A 25,782-nucleotide genomic window follows, 5' to 3' on the forward strand; every position below is an offset into this window, starting at 1 on the left:
CATTTTTCAGTGGGGCCTCTCAATTTTCCAACCACCTATGGCCATTTTCACTGTTCTGCCCAAGAGAACTCAGGCAGAAGACTCATGGTTTATCTCAGCCTGTGCAGCTGCTGCCTATGTGGTTTGTGGCTGGCCCCACCACTCAAGTCCACTGGATGCCCCTCTCTGAGGGTCCAGGCAGTGAGTACCCACAGATTTGCTAAGAAAAGCCCACCCAGATAGCAGTGGAGTGATTGCAGCTTCCAGCCCAGAGCCACTCAGGAGCACTGGAGCAGCTTGTTAAACTTTAAGCTGCCACAGGCTGAAGTTAGCCCCTATGGCCTGGGTCTTAGATGGCATTCCAGCCAATTTGGGCTGTATTTTCACAAATGAGGCAGCTGGAGCACCAGCGAGCTAGGGCGTGTGACAAAGCGGAAATGCACATGCATGTCATTTGGTGACCCATGTTGCAAAAACTAGCAAAAGGAAGTGTGTTCTGCTGCTTCCTGAAGTCAGCCCCGGAGAGAAGTGTGAGCGTCTGAAAAGACAGGTAAGTGGTGGTGGCTCCAGAGTCTTGGCAACCTGGAGAGCCCGAGCTGGTCCTATAAGGGGCACTTTTGGGGTCAGGGGACATTCAGAGCAGGAGCTGTTGGGGACAGATGTCTTCAAGGCAGGAAGCTGCCTTGGTGGCACTGTGTGGTGTTTTATTTGTGTACCTTTGTCTTCCTGTGGTGTCTCTGACATTGTTTGTTAAAAGTCAGGTTATTGTGGGCATCACAAAATGGCAAGTGTGCGAATCCTTTGAAAACACTGAGTGCTAAGACAGTGTCAGATGTCATCTGGGCAGCTCAGTCTGTAGCAAAGATGAAGCTGAGACTAGCGGGGCCAAGGTCCCAGTGGCCGACTGGTTCAGGGTGATCCCCACCTCAGCCTGGCCCGTATACCTGCCCACAGCCTGGCCCCATCCCTGCCGCCCTGGCTCAGGGCCATGTGAGTCTTCCTTACCTGGCCCAAAGAGGGGTGGATGGTTCCAGACACAGTCCAAAGGGGGCTAGGCCTTCCCACATAATGTGGCTCCAGAAGGTTCCTCTGTAATTTACAGTTTACATACTCACAGTTAGGGCCTGTCTATGGGAGCATTACTAGGAAAGAGGGCCAAGCCCACCAGGACCTCCTTGGGACCCCACAATGTGCATGAATTATGTGAGGGGTTGACCAGGTATGCAGCCCCTGTCCCAACTTCCTGACTATGGGCAGCCGCTCTGACTGCCTTGCATACCTGTCTGAGAAGTGGGGCCTGAGTGGTGCCAGGCTTCTGACATGAGTGCAGTGCCCTGCTCAGGGCATGCTGTGCTCAGGGCATGGTCCCCGATAGCACCCAGGATCACTCACTTGGCCATTCTTGCAAGAGAGGACACTGAGGTACACAGTACCTTATTTTTTGCCCCAGACCAGCGCCTACAGGCTGTCTGGCTAGGCCCAAACCCAAACTTCCGGAGCCTGACAGCTTGCTGGGGCTGGGTGGGGCCGGGTACAGAGGGAGGAAGTGGTTTGTCCCCAGCTGGGTGGTTGCAGGAGGCCCAAGGCCCCAGTTCCGCTCCTCAGGGTTGATGTCTATCTCCACACAAAGACCAACTCCTCCTGATATGCAGTGGCCTCTGAAGCTGGACAGGTCTATGTGTCCTGCACTTGCAGAGGCCTGGGCTGCAATTGATCTTTTGAGATCAGAGATGAGATTTGGTGCTCAGTGAGGCCCCAGAGGACTGGTGGAGCTTTGCTGCCTTGAATTCCTTGAGAGCTCAGATTAAGAGTGACCCTGGACTCAGAACAGTGACCACGGAGGAGTCATTGGTCCAGTGGCTAACGGACCTGCCTCACTGCATTCTCTCTGCCTGCCCGAGGTATGCTCTAATGACTCCCACTGACAGATGAGGAAACTGTGGCTCTGTTGTAAAGAGGGTGAGAATGGGAGTCAAAATGCAACCTTGTGGCAGTACTGACTGTAGGACAGATGTCAAACACAGACTTGAATGGAATGTCATTCACCTGTACGGCCCCCTGTCTGCCCATGACTGTAAGATCCATCCTGATTCCAACCCTTAGGTCCCACCTCCTTCCTCTGGGCTCTCCCACCTGAGCACTCTGCCAGCTCTTCAGCTGGCCTGGCTCACTCTTTTGCCTCTGTAACCTTCCCTCTGTTAGGAAAACTGTACCCTCTGTCTGGGACACTGTTCCTTCTGTCTGGAACACTATTCCCTCTGTCTTTAATGTTGTTGTCTTTGTCTGAGCCCCCATGTGTGGTGATGATGACTGATCACTGAGGTCTCCAGCAAGGTCAATGGTAATTAACCTTACAAGTCAACTCTAAGAACTTAGAGGCCCACGTGGAGCCCTTCAGTGCCCCAGACATGGAGCTCTTGCTGGTGCAGGCATGTGGCTTTGGGAGGGTGAATCACCCTCTGGGCCTCCCTTTCACTGTAATAACATGGCAGGCTGATGGTGCAATTAATGAGAAGTCTCAGGGGAGCCAGACCTAGTGATGGACTATAGAAGGTGGGGTTTGACCTTCTGTAATCTCCACTTGGATTTTGTATTTTCAAAATTTGGACTCAGCCAGAATACGTGTATGTTTATGTAAAAATACATATTAGAAGAGAAATAAAGGTTATTTGACATGTCGATTCAATTCATCCATTCATTTATTCACCAAAATGCTTACTGGGTCCTGTTTGCCAGGTGGGTCCATGTGAAGGAGGTGAGGTTTCCACCTGTGTGGCCAACATGCTGGTAGGGAATAGAGCAGGAAGGTGCTATCACCCTGGGGAGCAGAGAGAACACAGGTAGCTGGGACAGGCTGTTCCCTGAGATGGTTCCTAGAGAAGCCTAAGCTTGCAAAGGTGTGGAGCAAGTGGCAGAACATCTGTTAAGGATTTCAGTGTAGATTGAAGCTATTGGAAGGTTCTTATCTGTTTCATTACTTTTTTAAATAAAAAATATCCAACATAATCAAAAGTAGGCAGAATCATGTAGCAAGATAGGATGACCAACAGGGGAGGTCGGCCTGAACTTGTAGAAAGCCTGGAATGAAGAGCCTCCCTCCTCTACCATGTGAAGCATGGGCCTGGGAGTATTGGGTGCAGCAGGGGTAAACTTTTTCCCCAAAACTTTATTATAAAAAATTTCAAATATACATCAAAACTCCAGGAATTTTGCACTACCCACCCTGAAATCCGGCTTTCTTTGTTACACATCTAGCTACCTGGACAGGGAAGGATTTGTTTTCTATTTTAAAAGTTGTGATTTTTACTGTTGCCTTTTACATGTATGGCAATGGAAAGTAAAATAAAAACAGAACCAAAATAGAAAATAGAAACAAAATAACTATAGAAAAATTTAAAACTAAAAGTAAAAACAGAAAGTATAAGAAAAATATTAAGTAAATACATAAATAAAAAATTAAGTAGAAATAGTGTGGTGCTCAGTTTCCCAGGCATACACAGCCCTGCCTGGCTTTGCCATCCATGAACTTCTGCTGATCCATCTTTCGGCACAAGTTATCATTACTGTGAGTCCTGCTGGAGCAGGGGACCGGCAGCTTTAGGCAACATTAATAGCCATGTTTGTCTGTACGTAGGAAGTGACTTGTAGGGGGTGCAGTGCTACGCACTGCCTCTGGCTTTAGGAACCTTCATAGGAGTATTATGTCCATTTTACAGACAAGCAAACAGACTTGGAGAGGTTGAGCTTGTTTGGCTGCCCAGCCAGTAAATGTTAGAAATCAATCAGTTGGATGTATAGCTTTGGACCACCGCACTGCTGCCTCCCCAGACCATAAAGGAGTCCCTGCAATTCGTTGAGCAGTGTACAGTCTGAGGTGGCTGTTGTGCCCCAAGGGACCCATGGGGACACCCTAGGGCCAGAGCAGGGAGGAGTCCAGGCCTCTGCCTGGCTGGAGTTGGCTAACCCTCTGGGGTGGGAAGGGTCTCCAGGCCTCCCCTCTTCCTCCCAGAGTGCCACCTGGTGAGGCGCCCACAGTCTCAGGAATGCAATCAACCAAGAAATCATCCTATATTTTTCTCACAATCATTTTTTGAGCCTTAATAATGATACCCAGGCTCTGCGCTGACCCCTGAGTTATCCCTGAGCCTTCCCCGCACCACCCCAAGATGGGGAACCTCAAGGCACTGGCTGGAGGTCGAGGCCAGAGCCATATGGAGCATGGGCCATAGTCCACACACCCCTAGGTTTATGCTTGGACTCCTTCGGGTCTGTGGGTAGTCCCCTAGTCTGTGCATGGCCTCACTAGGGCCTATTTCTTGACGAGCAAGGCAGGCAGTGCAGGGCATTAGCAGTGAGTCGAGAGGTTTACAGGCAGTGCTGGATTTGAGCCAGGGCCATGGAGCTCCTGGGTGGGCGTGTGGAGGAGAGGCCAGGGGTTGAGGGCCAGGGCAACAGGGGTGCAGGGCAGGGAGTAAGTTTTAGATGCTTTTGAGTCACTGTCAACTTGGTGCTAATTCACAGAACTTCTGATGAAAACCTTCCTGACATGCATTCTTTTTTTTTTAAGCTTTTTAAAATTGTGGTAAAATAAATACACGTAACAAAATTTACTGTCTAAACCACTTTTAAATGTCCAGTTCGATGGCATTAAATTTATACGCTTTGTTGTGCAGCCATCACCACCACCAATCATCAGAACTTTCTCATTTTCCCAAACAGAAACTCTGTCCCCATTAAGCAGTAACTCCCCTCCCTGCCCAGTCCCGGCAGCCACCCTTCTACTTTCTGTCTCTATGATTTGACTACTCTAGGGACTTCATATAAATAGAATCATGAAATATTTGTCCTTCTGTGACTGAATTATTTCACTGAGCATAATGTCTTCAAGTGTAGCATGCGTCTGAATTTCCTTCCTTCTTAAGGCTGAATAATATTCCATTTTGTAGATACATCACACCTTGTTTATTCATTTTTTGTGGATGAGCCTTTGGGATGCTTCCACCTCTTGGCTACTGTTAATAATGCTGCTTTGAGTCTCTTCTTTGAATTGGTCTGAGAGAAATGCCTTTTTGAGGATACAATGAATTCATGTTGGAATTCAGTGTTGAAACAAATGCAGCTTCTCTAAGAAAAGCTACAGCACACCTAGAAGCATTAGGACCCGCACCGAGCTGTTCATCCTGCAGGCATTTGTCCACTCACAGGCATACCAGTGCTAGGGCGACGAGTAACTTTTACTTCCTTTTTATTTATCCGTAATTTCTGTTTTCGAAAAAGGATGCATCACTGATGCAGTTTTAAAAGTAACGGTGACTTTTGAATGTGATAGTGTGAGCTGTTTGGGAAGTGTCTGATCAGGGTGTTCCAGCAAGCAGGGATAGTACCGTGTTGATTCATCTCCTTTCCTCCCCTCTCAGCTTGCCCTGGTGCCCCCTCCTGCCCCGAGTTCCCACTGACCTCCACCGATTTCTGAAGCATGTGGCACCTCATGGCATCTGTGTCTATCTCCGTGTTCTCAGCACATAGGATGGACACCCCAGGCCATGCCAGCTACAACCAGAGCACTTCCCAGGCTGAGGTCCCAAGGCAAGTATTGTGCTTCAAGATCCTGGAGGGAAGGCACCTCTGGATCAAAGGGCAGCCTTGCTGACTGGCCACTGGTCATTCCATCTGGCACGGCCAGCAGTTGGGTCTTTCTTACTGCTGATATAGCCTCTCAGTTTCTGCAGGCTCGTCTCCCAGTCTGTGACCTGTTTACAGGCGTGTGCCACACAGGGGTTCCTGGTATTCCCCTGTGGCACTAAAATATTGTTTAATTAACTCCTGTATGTAGCCAACCACCCAAACTTGATGGAGTAAAGGCAACTCCACTGAGCATTGTCGTGTCTCACGATTCTGGGGCCTGGCAGGGTGCAGCTGAGCGTCTCTTACTCAAGGCCTCTCTGGGGCTGTTGCCAAACAGGGCTGAAACATTTCCAAAGGCTTCTTCTCTCAGGGTCATACCTCTGGTGGCTACTGGGGGCTGTCAGCTTGGGTTTCATGTGCCAGGGCCACTGGGCCACATCGGTGGCCAGACAGGGAGGTCCCTGCCTACTCAGGACTTCCAGGGTGCCAGATGACAGCAAGTGAGATGGGTGTGGTGGTGGTTTTAGCTGGGGCTCCCGTGATGTACTTGCAGAGATGTCTGGAGGCAGCTGAAGCTGGTTGGTGGGCAGTCTTATGGCCAGTCTTTGGGATCATCCCACCGAGCAGTGCAGGGGCTCCAGGCAGAGACCACGGGATTTGTGTTGCCCAGTCCACTGGCTGCTGCATATGGAGCTACTTAAATGGTCCATGATGCCCTGGAGAGTGGGGCAAATTTAATTTCTCCATACTTCTGCAGCCCTTGTACCTCCCCCAGTCCCAGTGTCAGGCCTCTGATACTGGGTGATTGCAGCCTCAGATGTTGGGGGACCTGGGCCCTGGCTAGGTCCTGCAGCAGGCAAAGCTCACCTGGGCTGGGCTCACCTGGGGTATGCAGTTGTCTGCCTCACCCAGTTCAGGCAGCTCAGGGCTTCTAAAGGGAAAGCAAGTAGCCAGGTAGAGAAAACCGGCACCCACGTGTGGTGACATTTTCCCAGCTCCTGTAGTGTCATAATGAGCCCAGAGCCTAGTCCAGGGTTTCAGAGAGGCATGTCTGGAAGGCCTAGGTCCTAGGGTCTGTTTCCCTTTAGGCCAGCGTGGCCAGGATCAGCCTCGATGTCCTTGTTTGAAACATGAACATCACTTACTTCAGTGCCTGTGACTGAACAATTGTATGAAATTGTTCAGCATGCCTTCTGGAACATGGTGTGTGTGTGTGTGTGTGTGTGTGTGTGTGTGTGTGTGTGTGTGTTTAAATGTATATGTGTATGTGTGCATAGGTGTGCGTTGTGGAGGCATGTGTATATGTGTGGGCATATGTGCACATGTGTGTCCCCTCCCTAAAGCCTCCCTCCTCTCCTCTCAGCAGTGAGTTGAGGCCATGTGGGCACATGGAGGGGAGGCTGGAACTGACCTGTCCTGCTCTGGTGCTTACCTTGGCCTGGGAAAGGCAGCTGGGAGACCAAAGCTGAGCTGAGTGAGGGTGTGGGCTGCATCCCTCAGCTTCTCGAATCAGATCAGGGGTTGTCTCAGCTATTTCCCATGCAGGACCTCTTCCAGCCCTGTGCTCTGCTCCCTGAGCCGTGGGATCTCCAGTCTGGCCAAGCATTTTTGGCTTCCCTTGCACAAAAGCCCTTGGAAAATAAAATTGTCATAGCTCAAGGGCCTCCAGTGAAAAGGTACACCCCTCTCCTCTGGACGGGACCGTCTGGGTGGGCACTGGCGCTGCTAGAGCCTCCCTAGGCTGTGGGCATGCCACGAGCCTCACCACCATCCTCTGTGTGATTCACTGTCCTTTCTGTAATAAGAAAAATGACACTGGGGAATGTCAGCAACTCACCAAGTTTGTACAATTCAGAGATGTCGCCTTCTATGAGATATAATTGACACACAATTTTTAAAGTGCATAATTTGATGTTTTGACATATGTACATACCTGTGAAACTATCACCACAGCCAAGATGATGAGCACCTCTGTCACCCCTCGAAAGCTTTCTGTTTTCTGTTGTAAGCCCCACACCTCGCCATACCCACCCCCCCTTCCAGGCAACTGGTTTGCTTTCTGACACCACAGATTAGTGTATATTTCCTAAAATCCTATGTAAATGGATAAGCAAGTAGGTACCTTCCCTTTGGTCTCGACATCATTATTTCTAGATTGATCCAGTTGTTGGAAAGCATCCTTTTTTTCATGAATGTTCTGAAAAGGTTTGTGTAGAATTGGCATCATTTTTTCCTTAAATATTTGATAGAATTAACCAGTGAAGCCATCTAAGCTTAGAGTTTTCTCTGTGGAAAATGTTTAAATACAAACATTTCTTATGCTTGGTGTTCACTGAACCTCTTAGATCTGTGGATTTATAATTTCCATCAAATATGGAAAAATTTGGTTATTATTTCCTCAAATATTTTTCCTACTCACCCCTCTTTTGAGACTTCACATGTATTATGCTGCTTGATGTTTCCCTACATCTCACTAATATTCCTTCTCTCTCTCTCCCTCTCTTTTTCTCTCTCTCATTTTGGATAGCTGTTATTTGTCCCTCTAAATTTAATCATTTTTCTTCTACAATGTTTAATCTGCCATCGATCCTTTCCAGTGAGTGTTGATCTCACACTTGGTGGGTAACAGAAGTTAGATGTGCATCTTTTTATATACTCCACGTCTCTGCTGACCTTTTAAACATGATGGAACGCAGGGGCTGCAGCTACCTTGATGACCTCGTCTGCTGACTCCAACCTTGGTGCCAACCATGGGTCAGTTTCACCTCGTTGATTTTCCTCCTCACTGTGGGTTGTGTATTCCTGCTCTTTGTGCCTGGTAATTTTTAGTTGCATGCCAGACACTGTAAATCTCACTTTGCTAGGCACTGGATATGTCTGTGTGCCTATAATTGTTCTTGAGTGTGATTCAGGTATATAGTTAAGTTGCTTGTAAACAAATGGGCTTTGTTAAAATTTATCAATATCTGTTAGGTAGGACCCAAGCAGAGCTCATTGTGGAAATAATTGTTCCCCACACTGAGGCAAAACCCTTCCAAGTTCTCTAATGCCCTATGGATCTTGAAGTTTCCAGTCTGGCTGGTGGGGATGGACATATGCCCTTCCCTGTGTGAGTGCCAGATGATGTTGCCTCCAGGTGATGTTCCCTCTACCCCCGAAGGAAGTTCTTACTCTAGCCTCGTGGTTTCCACACACCTGTGTTGAGCCATATGTGAGGCCCCTCTTCAACTCTCCTCTCTCTGTGTACCTCACTTTCCTCCCCAGTGCTCTGTTCTATGACCTCCAGCTGCCTTGGTGTTCCTGGACTCTGCGCTCAGGGGTCTACCTAGGGTCCCCTTCCTTGGGCAGGAAGCTGGGTCAGCAGAGGGTATGCTGCACCAGTTACCACCTCTCAGAAACACAGTGCTTTGCTGCCTGGTATAGGGTATCTCTCAAGCTATTGTTTCATATGTTTTGTCCAGGTTTTGGTTGTTTCAGGCAAGAGACTAACTCCAGTTTTTGTTATTGCCCCTTGACCAGAAGCAGGAGACCCTGAGGTGGGATTTTAGCAGGCTTCTCTGGTGTCAACCAACTGCATTTGGATACACCGAGGCTAAGCGTGTGGCCCACATTCCATCTGGCATATTTTTACTATTGTGTCATGTCTGATTTCTGGAAAAACGAGTTTATCTCCTGTGCTATGAGAAGAACGTGGCAAACCATGTATTTTATATTTAGAAATCTTAGTATTTCTCCCTATTAAGCTTGTTAGGAATGTGGCAGTGGCAGTGTGATAAATGCACACCTAGCACCGATATTGGTGTTGCTTAAAGGAAGGTCTGCTCAGAAGTAGTTTGGCCACAGGAGAAGGCAAAGAGGCTGTGGTAGGGGGTTGAGTTGGTGCTTGGATGCCTGGGCTCATGCTTCACTTCCCACTGCACTCTGCTCGAAGGCATTTTTGCCATGTGAGCGAGTGAGCAGCAGGCTCTGGGATACCTTGATTGTGCGTATATGAGATCTGCATCTCCACTGATGATTCTTTATTCTGTTTAACGAATGAAGAGTAGAATGTGTGAAGAAGCTACTAGCAGCCTAGCTGAGTGAGAGTGTGAATGCAGGGAGTATGTCTGGGAGGGTGTCAGTAAGGTGTTCAGGGTGTGGGCTGGGAGGTGCGTGGTGGTGCCCGCCGGCTCTCCTTGCACTGGATGGGCTCTGTATACTCAAGGGGACGCTGCCTCCCTGGTGTGGGCACCATGTGGCCAGGGACAGATTTAGTTCTGGCCCCAGAGTTTCAATCTGGGCCCTAGGAGCTGCCCCATACCACGGGGCATTGCCTCAGGGGCCGCTGTGCTGGGGACTGGGGAAGCAGCGAGCTCCATCCACCCTGCAAGCCTCTGTGACCTGCCCAGGGTCCGCCATGCTGCTCTTCCACCTTCTCCATTTAGAACTGGGCCTGTCACCGTTTCTGCTCCAAGTACCAGTGGAAAGGTGGTTTTTATTCTCCTTTCATGTTGTTTTAGAACCTCCTGAACTGCTATGCTTCAAACCTGCTGAGCAAGAAAGATTTTCAGTGAATTCCCTCAGCCCTGAGAGTGGCCTTGGACGGCCAGTTTAGACCCCTGGAACTTGGCCAGCAGGGAGCCAGGCACTTGCCTGCCCACTTCAGTGACCTCAGAAGGATGTCTGTGGGTACCAGGTAAATGGCCTATCCCTTAGGGATAAGTGACTGTCGCTCCTGGTTTCTGTCCTCCTCTGCAGCTCCATTGCAGGTTTAAGAGGAAGATTTCAAGGAATGTCAACCTCAACTTGGTCCAGTCCCATCCTTGACTCTCCTCAGCTGATGTCTTGTACATTTTCTGTGCACCTAGAATGACACATGAACTTGCCTCTCCTCAGAGAGAGTGTCCAGGACAGGCATGTTGTGAGAGCCCAAGCTCCAGTGCATGTGGGGAGGAGAATTTGAGGCCTGACCAGCTTTGAGTCTCTAGAAGGTGCCTGGTCGCCTGGCAGTGAGAGTGAGGAGGCATCTTGATGGGAATCCTGCCTCACCCCAGGGCCACATCATAGCATAAAGAATTGTGGATGTCAAAGCATATTATAGACTTGATCCACTGTGTTCATGATGCTTCTTGCTAGTATTTTGCGCACATATTTTGAATTCATTGAACAACAGGTAGCTTCATACTACAGGATTCCTCCCTTTCTCTCTCCCTTCCTCCTTCCCTTCCTTCCTTCTTTCCTCGCTCTCTCCCTTTCTCTTTCCTTCCCTCTCTCTTCCATCTTTTTGTTTTAAAATACAATGCTTTCCATTTGCCATTGCCCAAAAACTTGTCTAGAGAGAACCAGATGAAGCTGGCCATTTGTTCACTTCACACGAGGCCCAGCTCACCACCTTCATGTTGACTTCCTCTGGGGAATTATACCTGGGGGCTGCATTTGGGAGCTGGTCCATGGCCCAGCTGGCATTGACCATGTTCATTTCTCCCCCACAGGAATCCCCTGTAACCCGGCCAGCCCTGCCACCCCCATAGAACTCAGAGGGCTCAGCTTTGAGGATGGAGTCAGAAGGAGGGTCCTCAACAGCCCTTGCCCCTTTTGCCACACTGGGGGACCCAGACACTGGGCCTGGGTTCTCTTCCTTTGAGCTGCCCAGCACAGACCCAGGGAAGCTCCGAGAGCTGCCCACTGGGCCTGGAACCCATTGCGAAGACCCTGCCCCTGGGAGACCTAGTGGCCTGGATGCTGTGGTGGATGGCCCCCCAGACATGGGCTCCATGGGGGAGCTGAGCTGCAGTGCCAAGATTCCCAACCGGGACAGTGGGATTGACAGCCCATCCTGCAGCATGGCCAATGAGCCCTTCCCCTGCAAGGAGAGCGGTGAGGTAGGCCTAGGGCCCACTGCCCTGAGGCTGCACCCAGAGATGGCCCCAGACAGCAAGGCTCCCCAGGAAGAGGCCGACAGCGATGTGGGTGAGGGCAGCAGCGAGGAGCCTGAGCCTGAGCCCAAGGACAGCCGCCCGAGGGCCAACGTGGACCTGGCCAAGGTAGGCTGCCCCCTGCCCTGGAGTGGTGGTACTCCTCAAGGGGTTTGAGGTTTGCAGTGGCATTGCCCACACCTGCTGCTAGTAGTTGGGAGCCCACTCAGATACCGCACTTGGAGAGGCCCCTTCGACAGGTTGGTAGGCAGTCCCTGGGGCGGACCTCACAAGCCCTCCCTTCCCCAACTCCTCATTCCTGAGTCTGGTTTCCATGGCCGCACAGTGGCACTGGGACCCCCAGGGTGGACTGACCATCAGTCTTAGTGGCAAAAGTGCTGCCACCAGAGCTTCACCTATGCTTGAAGAAACCTGATGAGAAAGGCAGAGAGAGTGTCACCTGTTTTTGAAAGGAGAAAATCCCAGAGTTGCCCACAGGGAGGGGTAGAGGTGGGAAGGGAACCTATGCACATGCATGGAGCCCTGAGCAGACATCTTGGGAACAGCTGTGTCCAAGGTATGGTGGGCTGGCTCGAACAGAAAGCTCCTATGCATCCCTCTAGCAACGTGGGCTCTGTGCTCTGTGCTAGGACTCATAGGGACATGAAAATAAAGTAGATAACCCCTGGCTTAGAGAGACCACCTTGCATGGGGAGAACAGCACGGATAACCTGCAAGTGACTGAATTCCAAGAAAGCCATGTGGCATCTGATGAGTCAGGCCTGCTGGCTCCTGGTGGAGATGGTGCTGGCTAATAAGGCAGCAGGGGGAGACAGGCCTGGAGGTAAAGCACAACTGCATGCTTGTACTGCTGTGAGCCAACTTCTTGGGGGACAGGCTGGGTCATGTTTTAATGGAGGTTTAATATTATTTGAATATGGTGAGGCCACCAGACCAGGAAGTGATGGCCAGTGAAAGATAGTTGGTTACTCACAGTTCGCAAGAGGAGGGGTCATTCTATGCCATAGGAGCCAAATGGGGAAGCACAGAGTCAGTCAAGAGGCAGAGTTGGGGCACTGAGAGCAAGAGACTTTATTGTGGTTTCTGAGGGAAGGAACAGGTGAGGCAGTTGAGTAAATTTAGGATTGACCAGTTTGAATAATTTAGCAGGCTCTGGGCATAGGGGCTGTCACTGGATGTCTGGTACCTGTTCCTGTGTGTCCACTTGCCATCACCACCCAGCAGGTCTGCTGACCACAGCTTGGCCTGGGTGTATCCCCAACCTTTTCACCCATCAAAGGAGTTGGGCAACCTATTGGAGGGGCAAATATAAAGGGGATGGTTGGGGTGTGGTTTCTGGATGGGCTGGTTTGCATATACGAAAGCCATGCTTATAGGCAGGTCCTTTATATCTCTAGGAATCAGCTGTCCCTGGAAAGGATAGTCCCTTCAGGGTAAGCAAGGCCTCAATTTGTCAAAACATCATAAAATAAAAAAATAATAAATGATGTGTATACTATACACACCACCACCTGTGACTCTCAAGGTGTGTTCCAGGGAAGCTGGCTGCCTCAGTCTCCCAGATCCTGAGAGCAAGTGCAAACTCTAGGCCTGTCTACACAGGCAGCTATAAACAGTCTTCAGCATTGCTTTTGCTGCATTCCGTAAATATGGCATATTGTGTTTTCATTTTCATTTTTCTCAAGGTATTTTCTAATTTCCTTCGTGACTTCTTTGACTCATGTTTAAGAGTATGTTGTCTAATTACCACATATCCATGGATTTTCCATTTTTCCTTATGCTGTTGATTTCTAGTTTTATTCTATTGCGGTTAGCAAAGATGCTTTATAACTTCAGTCTTCTTGAATTTGTTAACACTTGTTTTGTGGCCTAACGTGGTCTGTTCTAGAAAATGTCTCACATACTTGAGAATAATGTATATTCTGCTGTGTTCTGTATATATTAGGTCCCTTTGGTTTCAGTGTTGTTCAAGTCTGCTGTTTTCTTACTGATATTCTATCTGCATGTTCTTTCTAGAAAGTGGAGTATTTAAGTCTCTCACTATTATTTTGTTATTTTCTATTTCTCCCTTTAATTCTGTCAAAGTTTGCTTCATATATCTAGAAGCTCTGAGGTTTGGTGCATAAATATTTATACTTGTTATATCTTCTTGGCAAATTGGTCTTTTTATCATCATATAATGTTCTTCTTTGTATCTTGTAACAGTTTCTTATTTAAAGTCCATTTGTGTGTTCTCTTTTGTAACCATTTGCATGAAATATCTTTTTCCGTCCTTTCACTTTTAGCCTATGTGTATCCTTCAATCTAACGTGCATTTCTTGTAGATAACATATAGTTGGATACTATTTTTTAATCCATTCAGCCAATTCATGTCTTTTGGTTGGAAAGTTTAATCCATTTACATTTAAAGTAATTACTGTAAGCAAAGGACTTTACTATTGCCATTTTGTTGATTTCTGTATATATTGTAGCTTTTTTGTCCCTCTCTTACTGCCTTCCTTTTTTTTTCACTGAAATTTGATTTGCTTTGATTTCCTTCTTATTTCTTTTTGTGTATATTCTATAGATATTTTCTTTGTCATTACTATTGCAATTACATAAAATATCTTAAATATATATCATTTTATTTTGAACTGATAACAAATTAATCTCAATTACAAATAAAAACTCTACTCCTCTATAGCTCCCCCTCCTTCTCACTGTGTTATTGATGTCACAAATACATATTTATATATTGCATGCCCATTAATAAATATTTAGTTTTTAAATGTTTATATCATTTAAATTCTATTTATCAAAATTACAACAATACACTTACTATATTTGTCTATGCATTTACCTTAACCAGGGAATCTTATTTTTCATACAGCTTATGTTGCTGTCTACCATGTTCACAACTTGAAGAACTTCCTCTAACATTTCTTGAAGAGCAGGTCTAGTGGTAATGAATTCTTCATCTTTAGTTTATTTGCGAAAGTCTCAATTTCTTCATTTTAGGACAGCTTTCTTGGACACAATATTTTGGTTGACAGGTTTTTTTTTAGCATAATAAATATATTATCCCACTCTTTTTTTATTATTACAATGTAGTTCAGTGTGTTTCTTTTAAATTAGCTTAGTTGGAGTTCCTTCTCGAATTTGTATGTTCATTTGTTTACTCAGATTTGGAAGTTTTCAGCCATTATTTCCTCAAATAAGCTCTCTGCACCTTTCACTGTCTTCTCCTGCTAGAACTCCCATAATGCATATATTGGTCTATTTGTTAGTGTCCCACAAGTCCCTTAGATTCTCTCTTTGCTTTCATTTATTCTTTTGTCTTTTTGCTTCTCTGACTTGATGATTTCAAATGACTTATCTTCAGGTTTGCTGACTCTTTCTTCCACCTGATCAAATCTGGTGTTTAACCCCTCTAATGAGTTGTTTTAGTTCATTTATTGTATTTTTCAGCTTTATAACTTTTATTTCGGTCTTTTTTATAGTTTCTATCTCTTCATTGATATTCTCATGTTGTTCGTGAATCATTTTCCTGATTCAGGGTTGGTTTCTGAAGTTTTATTTTGTTTCTTTGATTGGGCCATGTTTTCCTGTTTCTTTGTAATTTTTTTGCTGGAATTTGGCATTTGGAAAACAATACCTCTTCAGTCTTTGCATCCTAGCTTTGTAAAGGCAAAGACCACCAATTGGCCTGGTTGGAGATCCTAGGACCTCTTAAACCTTTTCTGATTTCTCACTCCCCTGGCACCTGCCAGTAGAAAATCAGCTCGATTGTGCTACTTGCCTCTGTTTTCAGTGGCTTTCAAACTCTGGCGCTGGTCCTGTCAGCATTCCAAGTCATACAAGACAGAAACTACTCCCTCAGGCAGCCCCCAGACAAGTCAAAACATTGCATACACAACTCGCTATTTTCTTTCCATCCTGAGGGAGGAACCCCTGTATAGGGGGTTTCCTTCCTCTTGTGCCACACTGTGATGCATGGAGAGGGACATGAAAGGGCATGTCAAATGCTGCCAGTTTTTCTACCCCATTTGTGGGAATCTCTTCTTGGTTTTACAATGATTTGGAGGCTGTAGTTTCTCATTTGGTCTCTAGAGTTATCACAGAGGTATTCTGGTGCATATATTGTTGTTAACTCTGTGTCTCTTTGGGGAAGAAGGACCTGTAGCTGTCTAGTCTGCCATCTCGCTGGCATTACTCCATAATATATTTGATGTGTCTGCAACAGCTGCACTGTCATCAAAGACCCAGGAAGATAGAGTTGTCTCTGGGCTGCAGAATCTTTTGGGAGATTGGCAGGAACTGCTGTCCGTGCCTTCCTCAGAAAACTACCTGGAAATTCCATCTGTGAGAACTGAGCCTCACATTCCAATCTCAACAACTTTGTCTGGCCCCTCCCACCCCTAGTCATCAGATGTACAGCATATAGCCCTTGTCAGACCTGCCTGTTCAAGGCTCATCTTCCCCAGGTGAGTAGTGGCTCTTCTCTCCCCAGTGCTCTGAGCCCCAGAAGCTGCTCCACATTGCCCAGGAGCTCCTGCACACCGAGGAAACCTATGTGAGGCGGCTGCACCTACTAGACCAGGTAGCCCTCATGGCTGGGGCATGCCTTTTTTCATTTCCAGAATTTCAATGGGAAGTTTCACAGGCAAATTCCCTATCTTAGCATTTGCTAGACATTACAGTTGAAAATGAATCACTATAATAAAATTCAGACGAATTTAGTATCCTCTAGAAATTTGTACTTTTTGCTTTCAGAGTTTGTGGCTCTGGGGAAAAGGCCTTGTCCACTCCCCTTGGGGGCCTTTCTTCCTGGCAGTCATGTTATGTAAATGGCCTCTGGACATCTTTCTGCATAAACATTTGGGGCTGTGGGTGGCACCCTCTTTATCTATATGGCACAATGGGGTTTATGAGAACAGGAAGTAAAACTCCAAAGGGAACTTGGGGTGTTGACACGTATTGCTTCTGTTTGTAGCTCACAAAGCAGAGAAAGGAAATTAGGACATTCTGTTTCCCATGAGAGGTAGATGGAGGAAAGATGGCCTGTCCCTGTCTGGAGGGAACCGTCCTTGCCTCACTCCCAATCTTTAGCCATAAGTAAGTTTGCTTTAAGACCTTAAGGTTGTTTGGCCCACTTTAATGAAGTGGAAGGTTTATTAAGGAAAGAGGAAGTGTTCACAGCCTCTCCTGAGTACCCACATCCTCAGCAGAAGCACAATCCCATCCGTGGTGACCCATACTCAGTGACCATTGTGTGCCCAGGTTTTCTGCACCCGGCTGATAGAAGCAGGGATCCCTCTGGAAGTCACCACAGGTATCTTCTCTAACATCTCCTCCATCTACCGCTTCCACGGGCAGTTTCTCCTTCCTGAGCTGCAAATGCGGATCACAGAGGAGTGGTGAGTGTGGCTCATGGCACCCCCAAAATGGAAGATTGGCATTTCCCAGGGAATTTAACACCAACACCATTGACGGTTAAGGGTCCTAGTGATTCTGTCATGGTGGTTTTTTCAAATTCTCTTTGCCAAGTGACCTCTAAATCTGGAGTTTGTGTGCCTTAAAATTTGGCAGGTACTTGGGGGGCCTATCTCATGGTGCCCTGGGTGTCTTCTATGCAAGGTCCTGGGCCAACCCTACCCCACTGACCCCACTACTACTTAGTGTCTCCCTGCCTTAGCTTCTTCATCTGTAAATCAAAGGGACTTTAATACCTGCCCTGGGCTTTGTGGGATTTGAATGAGGTTAGACATCTGCAGGCACCAAACAGCCAGCAAACATTGCTAGTTGGTTCATTTTCCCTCTTAGCGTTTATTTCACCTTTGCTTTAAAATTTTAAATTAAATTTGCCTCCTTCACAGTGCACCTTGGATCCTCCCACTGTCCCCAGGAGTCTGTCCTTCTGTCTCTATGCCACTTCTGTTCATTTTTAGCAGGGGGACAGCTCAGCTGCAGGTCATGATAATTAAACATCACAGGTGTGGTCCCCTCTTGGCCGTTCTCCACCTTACATGCTTCTTGTCCCATTCTGGAGTCTACTGCAACTTTATTTTGTAGTCTCACTATCTCTCCTCTTTGCTATTCTGGCTTGAGTCAGCATGGCATTCTCCTGCAGCATCAGGAGCGTCCTCCAACTTGCAGCCAGGCCAAGGACAGTGTGGAGGCTGGGGCTGGATTGGGGTGTGTCCCTTCATCTGCAAGACTCAGCCAGGCACTGAGTCAATCTGTAAATCTTTAGAGAGACAGGCTCCACCTGTGGAGTCAGTTATACTGTGTCCCTAAGGCCATTGGGTTAAAGCTCACGGCTGAACCGGCTTTCTGATTAACATAGTCCACACCAGCTAGAAATGGGTTTTCTCTTCCAGGCCCTGGAGATGCCGTTAGTGCATTGATGCCTGTGTGGCTCCTGGTATAATAATGGTGCAGGAGTCCAGCAGCTTGCCTGCCTGCCTTTGCAGATGGTGGGCCTTTAAGTCCCTGAGTACACATTTCTAGTAAGGTTGTAGCAGATGGCTTTATGCATGTGCTTTTTTTCCTTCTTTTCAGTGATTTATGTAGGATAAATCTCTCCTACAGTTCTAAGGTCAAAGACTATTAATATATTTTTATGCTTCTTGAAACTCGTTTCCAAATCCCTGTCCAAACCATTATCAGTAGTATGCAGTGTTGCTTTCCCACAATGGTGCCAGCCTTAGATCGTCTCATTGTTCTTAATCTTTGAAAACAGTAAAATGGAGTTTCTTTGCTACTCTTTGATAGCTGTGGCCCATCATTAGAGTGGCTCCATGACTAACACTCCTGGTTCTAAGCAATGGTTCTGTGCCGGCACTGGTGAAGTGCTTTACATGATCCTCTCATTTGCTTCCCAGTAATACACTATTTTCTACACAGAGTGACATAGGGAAGGAAACTAAGGGTGACTGATTTGCTTACCATCACACAGAAATGGGAGTCAGGTCTTCGCCCTGTAGCCCCTGGTGCAGTCCCTGTCCCACCCTGGCTCCTCACCTGAGTTGTTTCTCTTATGATCTCATTCCCCCACAAAGGGACATAAACCCCCGGCTCGGGGACATCCTGCAGAAGCTGGCTCCATTCCTCAAGATGTACGGAGAGTATGTAAAGAACTTTGATCGGGCCATGGAGCTAGTGAGTGCCTGGACCCAGCGCTCATTGCTATTCAGAGATATCGTCCATGGCATCCAGGTAGGGCCCTGCCCCAGCCTCAGAGGCACAGTACCGGGTTTGTGTTTTCACATGGAAAAAATCAGTACTATTGTGAGATGTGTCTAGATGCTCTATTGATGCTTTGACCCTTAAAATAACTCCCGGAGATAAATTATCATTCTCATTTCACCAGTGGGGAAATAGTGGCTAAAAGAGGTTGTACGATCTGTGTTGTCACAAACTATTATTTAATAAAATCTGAATCCAAATGCCATTCTTCCTCTACAGCATCCCTCAATGGCTAGTACAGGCATTTAAGAAAATGTTACATTGATCTTTTCTTTTTTTTGCAGCCTGTTCACATCTCGTTGCTGTTGTTTTCTGCCACATTGTCCTTTTTCTTATTGATTCACAAGGTTTTTATATGTTAAGAACATTAGCTATTATCTGTCATATGTGTTACAAACTATTTTTTTCCCATTGATTTTTTAACTTTATTTATGATGTTGTTTTCTATACAAAATTTTTGGCTTTCAATTAGCCACATTCACCAATTTTTAATTAAGTAATGCTTTAAAAAATCTTTGAAGTAATACTTATAAATGTATTTCTCGCCTTTTGAGGTTTCATAAATTACATTTTCTTCTAATGTATGGCTTCATTTTTTAAAAGTTTCCAGATGGATTGTGGTATGAGGTAGGAATATAGTTTTAATTTTGTGAATAGCCACTTGTCGTAACATCACTGGTGTATACACACACACAAATACATACAAACATGCATAAACTACACACACGTGCACACGTACATGCATGCACACACACTCCTCAGTGTACTCCGGAGGGTTAATTGGCACTGAGGCCCTCTGTGCCAAGTATTTGGAAACTAGGCTTGGATTAGAGGTGGCCTCTCAATAACTTTCTGCGTTTTCCTAGATCCACTGCCATCAGGTCAGCTGTAATTTCCTACTGTGGAGTCCTAGATCCCCCTGTGTCCCTCAGCATCCCTGTCCCTCTCCAGAGAGGACAACTCTGACACTGGGTCTCTCCTTCTCCCTTCTGCCCACACCCCCTGAACTCTTACCCCTCACTTATATCTGAGCACTCCCGCCTCTCCCCATGGAACAGTTTTCTTCAGCCTCTTCGAGCTGTACCTGTGGTTGACCCACAGTTCCAAGTGACCAGACACTGGGAGGCCATGCCGCTCAAGTCTTCAGTGTCTGGTCACCGATTGACAGAGCTGATTGGGGTCGGCTTGAGCAGGGCATCCCGAATGTAGAAATTTAGGCTGGTGTGGGTGCTATGGTTCTGCACTCCTGCAGATGGAGAACTAAGCCCCATTTCCTAGAACAGGGGTCACAGAACAATCTCCTTTTCCAGGAGGCGTGTGCCCTGCATGGTTTTGTTAGAGGTCACTGTCAGGTTGGCTGCTGCCCTTAATTGTCAGAAGGGATCATGGGCCCACCCAGCACCTCACAGACCCAAACTCCCCATGGCACCACTATTCTTCCCAGCCCAGATGCCTATATTTGTTGTTTTTCTTTTCTAAATTTTTGGAACTTTTGTTTTGAAATAATTTCAACATTTACAGGAGAGTTGCAAAAATAAGGCACTGTTAACATTTTTTCTTGTTTATCACTCTCTCCAAACACACACAATTATTATTTTTGAATCTTTTGAGATTAAGTAGCAGATATCATAGCCCTGTGTCACTGAATGTAAACTGGGGATATTCTCCTGCATAACCACTGCGCAGAGATGAAAATCAGGAAGTTTTACATTGGCGTAATAGTACTATCTAATCCCCAGCCCTTATTCAAATATCACCAGTCATCCCAATGCTTTTTTTTTTTTCTGGTCCACAAACCAACCCAGGAGCACACATTGCATTCATTGTTATGTTTGTCTCCTTCTGTCTTTGTCTTCCGTGCCCTTATTACTTCTGAGGAGGCCCCTGTCTCTCTTTTTGGGTTTGTCCAGTTTCTCCATGACTCAATTCAAGTTGTACGTCTTTGCAGAAATATCACAGGAGTGAGGTCTTGTCCTCCCCTGTCCTGCAGGTGGTACACAATTTCTGATTGTCTCACTTCTAGCGGAAGCTCATTTGATTCAGAGAATATCTGCCAAATCTCTCCATGGTGAAGTCATTTTTTCCCCTATTAATAAGTTTCTTGTAGGGAGATGCTTCGAGATGGTGTAAATGTCCTGTTCTTCAACCTCCTTTGATACCTTTCACTTGAAACAACTGTTTTTGTGGCGGCTGCAGACCGGTACTCTTCCAGCCCTTTTGTGTCCAAGGCTTTCTGAGCTCATTTTGGATAGAAGCTGTTTTGTTCTTGACCCTGAGCTGGGCAAGGGTGGCTGGTGGGTGGGGGAGGCAGGTTGCCTATGTGACAATCTGGATGATTGCAGCAACTCCCCAGTCAGATATAGGGGTAGGCGGATTCTGTAAGAGGCAGGCAGGCCTATCAACCAAGACACGGGTGCCCGGAAATCCATCAGAAGAGGAGGAGAGGATGGCACGGGCAGGGGCACCAGTGGGTGAGCACAGAGGTGGTGGGTGATGGTGTTCAGTATGTGGTCTAGAGTACAGATGCCTGAAAGTGTCTGGACGAGGTGCTGAGGAGCAGGAGAGAAGGTTATGTTTTAGAAAGAGGGTGGGTGCTGGGCAGTCTGTGCTGGGAGGGCCTTAGTCCCCCACCCCGCACCCCCAACACTTGCTCTTATGTTTATAGGAGAGGAATAGATGGCACTTAGGGTGGTGTCTAGGCATGATCCCCTAGAACTCCCTAGGGAGGGTTGGGGAGCTCCTGACTTCTCATTGTGGGGAAGAGGCTCAGTTCAGGTCACTGGGTGAATGTAAGTGGGGAAGTCACTCATAAGGGAAGGAGATGGTCTTTGTCCAAGCATTTATTTTCTTCCACAAAGACATGTGTAAAGAGCCAGCATTGGTTCTACAGCAGGCCCACCTGGGGTCTAGGTTCTTGCTCCATTGTTAAGCCTCCCCATGCCTCAGTTTCCTCTGCTGTAATACATAGTCTGCAGTCAACAGATGCAGGTGCTCCGAGCAGCCTCTTGAGGGCTGTGGTGGCTGGAGGTAAGGGTGGGCTCCGGGGTCCACACATTTGTCCATGGGTGCCCCATGCTATCTTTCTTCCTCACAGAAGCAGGAGGTGTGTGGGAATCTGACGCTGCAGCACCACATGCTGGAGCCTGTACAGAGAGTCCCCCGCTACGAGCTGCTGCTCAAGGACTATTTGAAGCAGCTCCCATTGAATGCCCCGGATCGGAAGGATGCAGAAAGTGAGCTGGGCCACCATCAGGCCAATGGACTCCTGGGAAGTGGGAGTGGGGCACCTGCTGAAAATTCATGTCAGTAGAGAGAGACTGAAGGACAGAGACAGGGATAGAGACTGAGATGGAGAGATACAGAAGAATAGAATGACAGAAAGATAGGCAGAGACAGAAAGACACAGAGATACAGACAGACAGAGACAGAGATGGACAGAGATAGAGACAGAGAGACAGGGAGAGACAGAGACAGGAGAGAGAAAGAAAGACAGACAAAAAAGAGAAGGAGAGATGTCCACGTGACCCCTAAACGTGTCTTCAGGAAGTGACCAAGAGTCTTTGAGGCAGAAGAAGACGCCCCTACTTTCACTGCAGTGTGAGGGGCAGACATTGGTTCTGGGGAGGGGGCTACTAAGTGCTGGGAATGCTTAGGCCCCAGGAAGGGCTTTGTTGGGTCTCTGGGGTCCTCTGGCATAAGGTCATTGGCCAGCATGTAGCACAGGGCAGGGATCTATGCATGGATCAGGATGCTGGTCCCCAGGCCTCGGCAAATGATGTGTGTCTATAGGGTTGCATGCCCCAACCCCAAGCACCTAGGTCTCTGGAGCAGCCCCAGATGCCTATGGCAAACAGCAGAGCAGGGCAGAACTTGTTAGCCTTGCAGGACCAGGACGTGTGTGGAGCCACAAGGTACTCCCCAGCCTGTCTCTAAATCTTCCTCCTGCAGGATCCTTGGAGCTCATTTCTACAGCTGCCAACCACTCCAATGCTGCCATTCGGAAAATGGTGAGTTGAGGGGCTCCTGGAGGATGTCTGAGGGACCTACCATGTTGTGCAGGGAGAATGTGGGGCGGACCAGGCACCATTGGTGTGCACATGCACCCACTTGTACCCAAGTGGGCTCCATTGGCATGCACTCACACATACTTTTCCCAGGTGGGCTCATTTGACATGCACGCACACCCACCTATTCCCAGATGAGCTCCATTTGGCATGCACGTGCGTCCCCCCATGTCCCCCCACACACTTGTCCCTAAGTGGACTCCATCGATGTGCACCCACCTCTTCTCCAGTGCAGACAGGATCTCCACTGAGCACTAGACAGGCCTGCCCATACTAGCTCAGTAATTGTAAGTTATTTAGCACTCTGTGCCTGAATTTCTCCATGTGTAAAACATGCTTCATTGGGCTGTTGTGGGGATGAAATCACTCTACATAAAATGCTCAGAACAGGACCCGGAACAATATTGGCTCTCAGTGTTCTCATCATTTTTTTCATTCATTCATTTATTCATTCATTCGAGCTCTGTCTCAGTTAACTCAGATGGCTATAATAGAATACCACAGATGGGGCAGCTTAAACAACACTCATGTATTCTCACAGTTCTGGAAGCCAGCAGTCCCAGATCAAGGTGCCAGCAGATCTGGCCCTGGCTTGCAGGCAGCTGCCTCTCACTGTATCCTCATGGCAGAAAGAGAAACAAAGCTCTCTGGGGTCTCTAATCCCAGACTCTAATCCTATCATGGGGACTCTGCCCTCATGATCATGATCTCATCTAAACTTAATCACCTCCAAAGGCCCCACCTCCAGATATAGCCCAAAGGTGGAGGTGACATGTTTCCTTGTTGATCTAACACCTATATGTAATGGGATCTGCAGATCAAGGAGGCCTCCATGAGCCCACGCTGATGCCTTGTGATCTAGGTGGCCCTGCCCCCTCTTCAGTCTGCACATTGCCCCACCCTCCAGGTCACCACAGTCCCCACTCAGCTCTGGTGTCTCCCAATCTTGATATCTATTTACCTTGACACAGGCACTGTTGTTTTTTGAGAGGAAAAAGAAAGTGAAATATTTGTTTTAATCCCACATCTCTCAAACGTGAGAAACGTGAGGTGGGCAGCTTGTTTTGGGATAGCTCTTGCTGCATATGGTCCATATCCAGCGTCCTCATTACCTGCCTGTCACCAGATCTGGGTCTGAGGTTGCCAGATCAGATTGGCCTGAGCTCAGGTTCACTGTAGGGCACCATGACAACCCTAAACAGGTCACATTTTACTCTAGGTCTTTTTAATCTAATTCCCCCTCCCTTTTTACCTTCCTAAGACTAAATCTAATGAAGGAGGGAAAGCTGCTTTGCAGAATTCCATGGTCATAAATTCTGTGGACATTTGAAGGAGCCCCCATAGGCATACATCTGAGGAGCATGGGCAAGGCCTAGGACCTCCCATTTGGGTGAAGTCCTGTCTCATCTATAGCATGCCCACCACGTGGCAGTTCTCTCCCAAATCCAGCGAGGCCTCTACCCACAGAGTGTGACAGGTGTGAGGGCCCAGGGAGAACTCGGGGGTGGCCCTAGGAAATTATCAGTGTGTGCTCACTGGAACTTCTTCATGCAACAATCTATCTCCACTCACCCTCAACCTCAGCCTCTACAAGCCTCCCTAAGCCACCAGTTTCCCTGGCCTCTGATCCACCCTTCTCTACCTAAGAGCCTATTTTGTCACTCTGTTCAGAACTCTCCTGGCCTGTAACTGCCTCTCACGTATAAAAAAGCTCTCCTACACACCAGGTACACACTCAGCCTCCCGACACACCATGTGCACGCTCGACCCCCAAAATATAGACCAGATGTACACCCAGTCTTCCAGTATGCACCAAGTGTACTCCCTCAAGTACACACCATGTGCATGCCCAGCCCCCAGTGCACATGAGGTGAACACTCAGCCCCCCAATCCAAATCAGGTGCATGCCCAGATCCCTGATACACACCAGGTACACCTCAGCCTCATAGTACACACCAGGTGCTCATCAAGACCCCCAGAACAGGCAAGGCCCTTCGGCCCTCCTGGTCCTCCTTGTTCTCCATGCCATTTCTTCTTCCCGCCCCCACACCCATGTCTCCCACCTGTTTTTCTACAAGAAGCACAAGGGCTGGCCAAACCAGCCTGCTTCTGGAGTGTGCAGGCTGAGATTGGTCAGGTCCAAGGGCAATGGCTGCTATGGCATGGCAGGTCAATGCTTCATGTCTCTGGGTTGGGGTTCCTGCAGGCTCAGCTCAGCCTCTGCTTCATTCACTCCTTTGCTTCTGGCTCAGGCCCCCTCTAGTGGCAGTGACAGGTCAGAGCCCATGGTCTCTTGGCTCAGAGCTGGGGCCACCTTTGTTGACTCTTTCCCATCATACCCCAGGAGCACTGGTTGGCCATGTGACTGCCCAACCAGTTGTGAGGCCAGAGAGAGCAAAACTGCAGATTGGCATAAATCCGGTCTCATGTTGGGCCTGGTAGAGTAGGAACCTGGGCAAAGCAACTAGAGGAGGGGGGCACCATCTGGAGTAAAACCTGCAGCTGCCCAACATGTCTACCTGAAGGCTCCCATAAAAACCCCAGAGAAGAAGCTAGCGTGCAGTGCAGAGGCTGAGAGAGCCAGACCCAGTTCTCTAGCTAAAATACCTCCAGCAACTCACTTGACTTCTCTGTGCCTCTGTATCCTTGTCTATAAATTGGGGATAATAATGGCACCCATCTGAAAAGGTCAGTGCTAGAATTAAATGAGTTTAATACCTACATTGTGTGTGAAACACTGCCCGGCACATAGTGTTACTGTTAGCTGTTGTTATTTACTGTTTCTTCATGGTTAACTTCCAGTCATCCCTCAGTGCCCAACTTGAGTGTCACCCTTGTGTTTTCCCTCCTACCCTTTATGAGCAGGCTTGTTGCCCCATCTTGGTTCTGGACCACACTCGCATGGCGGGGATCTGCTCACCCGTGAGTCCCCAGGAGCCCTGTAGACCTCTGGGCCTTGTGGACATGCAGCT

General features: G+C 47.7%; 1 protein-coding gene across 6 annotated transcripts in view; it reads left to right on the plus strand.

Moving 5' to 3' along the window:
- The first annotated feature begins 425 nt into the window (after positions 1–425).
- The window catches only part of FGD3 (FYVE, RhoGEF and PH domain containing 3), a 38,426-nt gene continuing 13,069 nt past the window's right edge, over positions 426–25,782 (plus strand). The window contains exons 1-8 of one of the 6 annotated variants that reach the window (XM_039888453.1): positions 426–529; positions 10,104–10,279; positions 11,076–11,627; positions 16,009–16,098; positions 16,779–16,915; positions 18,560–18,716; positions 21,841–21,979; positions 22,695–22,753. In XM_039888453.1, coding sequence (XP_039744387.1) covers positions 11,139–11,627; positions 16,009–16,098; positions 16,779–16,915; positions 18,560–18,716; positions 21,841–21,979; positions 22,695–22,753 — 1,071 coding nt within the window. In that variant the 5' untranslated portion in view covers positions 426–529; positions 10,104–10,279; positions 11,076–11,138. Of the gene's footprint in view, positions 530–7,933; positions 9,587–10,103; positions 10,280–11,075; positions 11,628–16,008; positions 16,099–16,778; positions 16,916–18,559; positions 18,717–21,840; positions 21,980–22,694; positions 22,754–25,782 lie in introns of those variants that run through there. The other 5 variants (XM_039888457.1, XM_039888455.1, XM_039888456.1 and 2 more) reach the window with 5 other exon arrangements.

Source organism: Pteropus medius, unplaced genomic scaffold (assembly GCF_902729225.1).
Source record: "Pteropus medius unplaced genomic scaffold, Ma_sr-lr_union100, whole genome shotgun sequence".
NCBI classification, from domain to species: domain Eukaryota; kingdom Metazoa; phylum Chordata; class Mammalia; order Chiroptera; family Pteropodidae; genus Pteropus; species Pteropus medius.